This window comes from Thunnus maccoyii, chromosome 18 (assembly GCF_910596095.1).
Source record: "Thunnus maccoyii chromosome 18, fThuMac1.1, whole genome shotgun sequence".
Lineage (NCBI taxonomy): Eukaryota > Metazoa > Chordata > Actinopteri > Scombriformes > Scombridae > Thunnus > Thunnus maccoyii.
The window spans coordinates 8,910,023-8,916,999 of record NC_056550.1 but is presented as its reverse complement, the minus strand read 5'-3'; the positions used below and the strand labels follow the sequence as shown (position 1 = coordinate 8,916,999).

The 6,977-nt window shown below is 41.7% G+C and overlaps 1 protein-coding gene across 1 annotated transcript; it reads right to left on the bottom strand.

Moving 5' to 3' along the window:
- Positions 1–2,261: 2,261 nt before the first annotated feature.
- atf4b (activating transcription factor 4b) lies at positions 2,262–5,208 on the bottom strand. The gene is made up of 3 exons (XM_042392538.1): positions 5,036–5,208; positions 3,787–4,248; positions 2,262–3,672 (listed from the first exon to the last, which is right to left on the bottom strand). Exons 2-3 carry the CDS (start codon positions 4,142–4,144, stop codon positions 2,663–2,665), a joined length of 1,368 nt encoding a protein of 455 aa, XP_042248472.1. The 5' UTR covers positions 4,145–4,248; positions 5,036–5,208; the 3' UTR covers positions 2,262–2,662.
- Positions 5,209–6,977: the final 1,769 nt, after the last annotated feature.

The following is a 6,977-nucleotide window of genomic DNA, read 5'->3' as shown; positions in this document are numbered from 1 at the left end:
GAGTTGATGGCAACCTCACTTCTTACTCCTCTGAATCTTGCTTGAGCAAGTCCATGTGAATTTCTGATATGACATCACATCCCGCCTTTACAGCTGCAAAAAAATTAAAGTGGATAAAAAGAAACTCTGAAAGATACTAAACCGGTAATATGTGACCAATACCACTGCCATGCTGTACATTTTTTATACAAATGATGTAGCCTATAAAAGAAACCCTGACACTGCTTCCTCTATGCTTTACTGACTCTGTGCTTCATCTAGTGATGTAGGCTACCGCAGCACTTAGTGTGATAAGCATGACTTTACAATTTGATATGAGGATGTTTCCAACATTCATTTGAATCCTAGAGTCCCACTTCCACATGTGAATATATTGTATAAGCAGTGTATATTTACAGTGTGAGATACATTACATTGTAGCTTTTAACAGAGTATTTTGCACTGTGTAACTTCTACCACTTTACTGTAGCCAAAGTGATGTTACTTCCTGTGTGGTCCTTCCTAAATGGTGATTGCATCATCAGTACTTTGTTTGTTCTCAGACAACAATAAAAGATGTGTATATATTGTTGTGTATTTCTGGCTTTCATATTATTATTATTACGTCATATTAATACAAACTTATTCAGACAAGTAAACTGCTCTGTGGAGGAAGTAGTAATTGTGTAGTATCGTCACTAGGTGGCACTGTACCAAGCAGATTTGTTAGCCACCATACCCACAGAATACTGACTGTGTGGATAATTACACTAAGAAAAAACATCTTTTAATCAATGTGAAATTACACATCTTTATCTGCAATATGACTGTGTTTGTTAGTATTACCTTCTCCACTGAAGAAAGGGTTTAAAGTGTTTATTGAAAATGCATAAAAGAAGTCCATGGCTGTCATGGGGGTTCACACAAAAAAGTTTCATTATATCGTTTCATCTTTTTAACAAATTACTTTGAGGTGTACTTACCAAAAACTGTTGTTAGTACATATAGTAAGTGCACTGTATACTGTTAAAGCGTCTGTACTTGTACTTTTGAAATCCAGTTGTGGTCATGATCTTTGATTCTTTAAAACAGAAGAAAGTACAGTTTGCTTTTTGTAGGTTTCTATTCTATTGCTTAATCTGGTCAAGTAACAATTTATACTGTCTGTCACTATGTCTAGAATTATGTGAAAAAATGCAGGGTTAATCTACATAAACTCAGTTTGCCCTCATCTTTCAACCCAATATAAACCAGTGATTTATTTTGAGTTTACTACACTCTTATTGTGCATGGTTAGTATTGTTGTTAAAGTTTAATGAATGTTCTATATCTAACATCTTATGTTACTCTTTTAAAATGAAGGCATTTACATAAGGAGGATCAATGCCAAGTTTTTTTGTCTGGAGGAAATGTTTCTCCTATTGTAAATAGTTCTACACCATTTTGAGTTTGGCGTACCTCCAAATATAGACCATCTCTAAACTATCTGGAAGAAAGCCTGGACCAATTACAGCGTGCTCACCTAGGACCAGTTGTAGGCTGAGTGCACACATTTTTCTTGGTAATATTACTCAAGCTGTGCCTAGGTCAGCACCAGTCAGCACTTTTTCCCCCCCTCTTGCAAGCTTTTCCATTCTCCCTCAGACTGTGACAAATACAAATGTGTTCTTTTAAGTACACAGACACTTCAGAAAGTGTCTTCAGTGGACAGCAGAGAAACAATACACCAATATAAGGCAGTTTCGTATCCCAAACTTTGTATTTAGAAAAGGCATCTGTAACTTCACATGACTGTCAGTTAATCTAATACCCGTGTGTCTGCAGCACGCTGCCAGTCAGGCGGGCTCCATTATCCTTATCTAGTTTGTTTGAAAAGAGGCTCCACTCAAACAGACGCCCACAAGCTTATTGTAACGAATAATCAGACAGGGAACAAAGACTCTTTGTTAGAGAAAAGGTTACATTGCAAATAGGCTGTAAAGTCTATTGTACATGTTATATACAATTCATCTGCACTGCAGTATCTCTTTTGTTTTGATTCAAACCTGTGGTGTGGTCTTCTACACTAACCACACTTGCTATGCTGTGGGGTAAATTTTCCATATGAACAGGCATTCATGACCTCACATGCCAATTCATGCTATATATACCCTCAGTGATGTGTATTTACCAGTATGCAACAGTCATATTGAATCTTCTGAAGTACTAAGAGAAAAATTAAAGCACTACCCTCCCAATCTACATCATTAACTCCCAGAGGAAATCACACCACATGCCTGAAATTAGTTTTTAAGACTCTTTATTAAGAGATTAATAATACAGATGGTCTGGTTATACTATACTATGCACATTTTAAAACTTTAAAAAAGGACATCTCACTATCACATTACTGTGGACCAGAGATATGAGAAGTTTATATACATCATAAAGAACACAGGTTTATATACTGAATGGAAAATACTTGTTTCAATAAAAACTACTCTGAATGTGACAAAAAAGGTATTCTATATTTAATACCAGTGTTAGATATTTAAAAAGGAGATATGCTGACAAACATCGGTTTTACTGGATTGTGCATCCATGACAAGCTGTGTAGACAGAACACATACTATACTGATGAGCCCCCTTTTGCAATCATCCACTTCTTGTTACACACATTATCTGTCATTGTTAGGTCCAACCACTAGGGGTCAGCACTGAGGCCTTTTTTGATCCTGGCCATGCGGACCTCTGCCATCAGCTCTTTGAGGTATTCAATCTCCCTGGCCATGGATTCAGCCTTCTCAGTCAGCTCCATGTTCTTCCTCTCCAGCACTTCATGCTCTGCCAGAAGTGATTCCTGCTCAGCTCTCTTCTTCTGACGGTAGCGAGTGGCAGCCGTCTTATTCTGCTCCATCTTCTTTAGTTTCTTGTTCTTCACCGCCTTCAAAGATGTCCTTTCCTCTCCACTTGCACCCGGGAGTGACTTTACTTTGACATTGGTGGCACTGGAGGAGGCTGGGCTGGCTTTATGTTTGGGTTCAGGGTATGGTCTGCTTCTGGAGGACCTTGGTGGAGGGGAGGCTGGAGGAGAGGAATGAATGACCTCTGAAGTGGTGGTTACAGTGGTTGTGGTGGTGATCCCAACTTCATCTTTGGGAGTCAGAACCAGGACGATGCGGGTTGGTGAAAGGGAGAGTACGAGTCTCGGGACTTGAGGGACCACAGAAGCTACAACTGGCTTCACCTCACTCTCTGAGACATCCACTTCACTGCCCAGGTCCAAGGTGTAGACTGGAGAGGAGGGAGAGTCAATCAAGGGGGAAGATGGGTCAGGGGAGGCAGGCTCAGATTTGATTTCCAACTCTTCTTGTGGCTCTGGGACACACAGAGAAGGGGAGGGGACCTCCTGCCTGTCGATGAGGACTTCAGGCTCAACTGCTGGAATGATAGGAGGATCTGAACAGACTGAGGGAAGAGTGGTGGGAGGAATACTTGGAGGAGAAGCAGTGGGAAGACTTGGGAGAGCAGGAGTTGAGAGAGCAGGTATTGGCAGGGAGTCAAGCTCCATGGGGCAATCCAGGGAGGCCAGGAGGTCTTCTGGAGAGCTGGGGGACTCTTCAGCAGGACTGCACGAGCCAATCAGAGAGTCCAGGTCAAATTCGCTCAGATCCACCCTTTCAGCCATCCAGTCCAGGTCACCGAACGCATCCTCTGTAAAGACAAATGAGGCACGATATTAATGAGCTATCGGCTTTTTCACTGTTACACTGGCACTGTGCTTAAAAGGCTACTTTCTGTTAATGAATATTAATTTACAGTCATTACCTTTGCCATAATCTGAGACTGTCTCGGTACATCTCAGCTGACCAGGGTGGCCCAACCAGGGGAGGGAGAGCAGGTCAGACTCAGTCCCGGCTTTGTCCCCATGGAGGAGGATGGCCGGCGGTGAGGGAGGAGGTGAGTAGAAGGGAGGAGGAGAGGAGGAAGACAGCGATGAGGAGGTGAGGGGTGACACAGGTGATGTGGCCCCCTCCATTGAGGTTCCTCCTCCTTCGTGTTGTTCTTCTTGGTCAGGGTGAAATAACAGGGAGCCCACGGCGTCAGCCATGGGAGAGGAAGGCTCCCAGAGAAGGGCCTCCATGTCTTCCAGGCCAAACTGTGAGTTTGTCATCATCATGGTCATAGTGGCTGTTGTTGGTCACAAATGGAGTGTGTGACGATGCTAGGAAAGCGTCGAACTCTTTTATGCTGTCGAATGCAGCAGTGCTGAGGGTTTCCACGTAGGACCTGAGGACAGGGGGAAAAGAAAACATTTGTGTTAAAAATTTGATCATCAATACTAAGAAAAATCTATTGTAGTAGATAAAACCCTAAAAAAAGCTGATAAAGATGAAAAAGGCTGGAAGATGTAGACTTCAAACTGTCAACACTAGTGATGTCACTGCACAAAACAGTAGTGTGGGTATGAAAATAATGATTCTGATGTCACACGGTAAAACCGCTCACATTTTAGCGCAACACTGCCCCCATCACTGCAATGCACCTGCAACACATCATGTGTTTCAACCCAGCTACGAGTCTTGTGACTCTGACGTCAGTGTGTTTGCCAATGGGGTCATACGGTCCACCGCCCTCCCTCACTAAAACACAGCCACATTTTTGTTCTCCATCCGCCCACAGTAAGCCGCCATTTTGACACAAAAGAGGAAACGAGCCATTTTCTTCACTGCCACGTTGGCACTTGATCGCGATAACAACTGAGTTTGATACAAATGTAGCAAATCTGTTCTCGACGATTAGACTGATACAATGTAGCGAAGACATTAGAGCCAATAAGAAAGTGTAACATTTCACTTTAGTGTCTGGTGTTGCGTCATCTAGATGGTTAATCCTTTTTATACAAACTACCGCTAAAAAGCTTAATTGTATTAAATTATAACTATCCCACTCTGTGTTTTTAAAATGAAATGTAAACGGTAAAACTAAATAACTGGAATTTATTTAAGGTCTGGTTTAACCACCGCTATAGGCCGGGCAGCTGTCATTGACCATATGTTACAAAAATAATACTTACGACATGTTGCTGAAGTAGAAGTGACTCAGTGCACTGGTTGGATGCACTGTTTTGTTGGCTGCTGCTAGGTCGCTGCACGCGTCTACACTGCCATTTCGGCAAAAAGTGCGATCTCCGACAATGCTGTTCCTTCGTTTCCTTGGGATGGAAAATGGCGTGTGGTGTGGCGCGGTGCTATTATAGAGCCAAAGATAGAACAGGAGGTATCCTTCCGCAGTGGTCATAATATCACTCCGCCTAGGTTTGCGACTATGCCACTTTCCACGCATGTTTACTGTCATCCTAAAAAGTAATCACTGGTACTAGACTTTACAAAGTGACGCAGTATTGTTTTTATTATTAATACAAGATTATTTGACTTATGAGAATAATTTCCATTAGTTCTCTTTATTACAATAATGACTGAACTACCCTTAAATACTGGCTTTAGTCAATCAGACATAGACAACAGAATAGGTTTTACAGTTATAGCATTTCTTTTAAATCAGAACACATGTTAAATAAGGCTTTTAATTCTGATGCATCTCTCTCTCTCTCTCACACACACACACACACACACACATAGGATACACACACACAAACACAGAGTTGTCTCTCTCAAGAAAACATTTCCCACATACAATTCAGGTGATCTAGTTCATCCTGCAGATTTTGAGCCAGCAGGCGAACTCTACCTGAAAACTTGCTCTTATTGGACTGCCTCAGCTTTTGATCATCCTTTACTTTAAAATACAGATCCATTTCCTTAGCAAATGCCTGAAGCAGTCTCTGAGATGACATCCCAGCTGTGTGTGCAACAGAAGTCCTCCCACCATTGTTCATGCTACTCCTAAACACAGACTGTGACAGATGTGCTATCTTCAGTGCGTCAGGCTGGGCTCCTGCCCTCTGTAACCTGGCAAGGTCATGCCTTCGCAGCTCATTCATCCCAGAAAGGATAAAATCCAGACAGCGTTCCATGTCAACAATATTTGCCATGTAGTCATTGACTAGTTTCTCAACTGTTGTCCTATTCGCAGTGTTGTTATTGGCCTTGGCAGCGTGGGCGCCCATGCCCCCAGCGGACGCCACCATACCTGCACCAACAGCTGTGGCAATCAGTGAGGCACCCATGGTCACAGGAGCTAAGGCAATACCCACCACTGCAGTCACCCCTCCCACAGCACCTGTGGTGCCTCCAGCAATACCCATGGTTTTGCTCTTCTTCTGCACCTTGTCCAGGTTGTCTGAGATGGAAGTAAACTCTGAGATCTTGACCCGCAGGATTTCATTGCGTTTCATCATGAGGAGGTTGTAGAGATGCAGGGCCTGTTTCACATTCATGGCTCTCTGATTAAATGACCTGCATAGGAAAGTAACAGAAAAGGCTTAACAAAAGTCTGTTTCTTGATCTAGCGCTAAATCTAGCTTTTGTTCAACTTCATATTAATTCTGAAATAGTTTAACCCATTAACTTCTATTGTCATATATAAGCTGTTACACAGAAGTTCATGTTGTAATTATGTATTTAGAAGTGTTCACCAGAAAATGACGCATCTAGTTCCACATCAAACCTGCATATTCTTAGGTATATTTGCTATGAAAAGGTATGAATTACACTTTAAAAAGAAATAGAGATATAATAACACAAAACTAATGGAGCCAAAATGACATTGCCAGTTCCCAAGTAGGAATTCACATGACAGTTTGTTACCTGATTTCCTCCTCTATACTGAGACCAAACAATGATGGAGCCATGTAATCAGATTCTGTTGAAATGTCAGCACAGAGACAGATTAGATATTGTACACTTTGATCTTCTTTGTTATTGAGGACACTGACATGTTTTTTTCACATTTCTTTTAAAATGAATTAATACACAAAATTGGCAGTCAGTATAATAAGAATGAAAAAGGAAAAGTTTGATGCTTCTTTCCTTGTTTAGTTTTCAATATCTATCTAG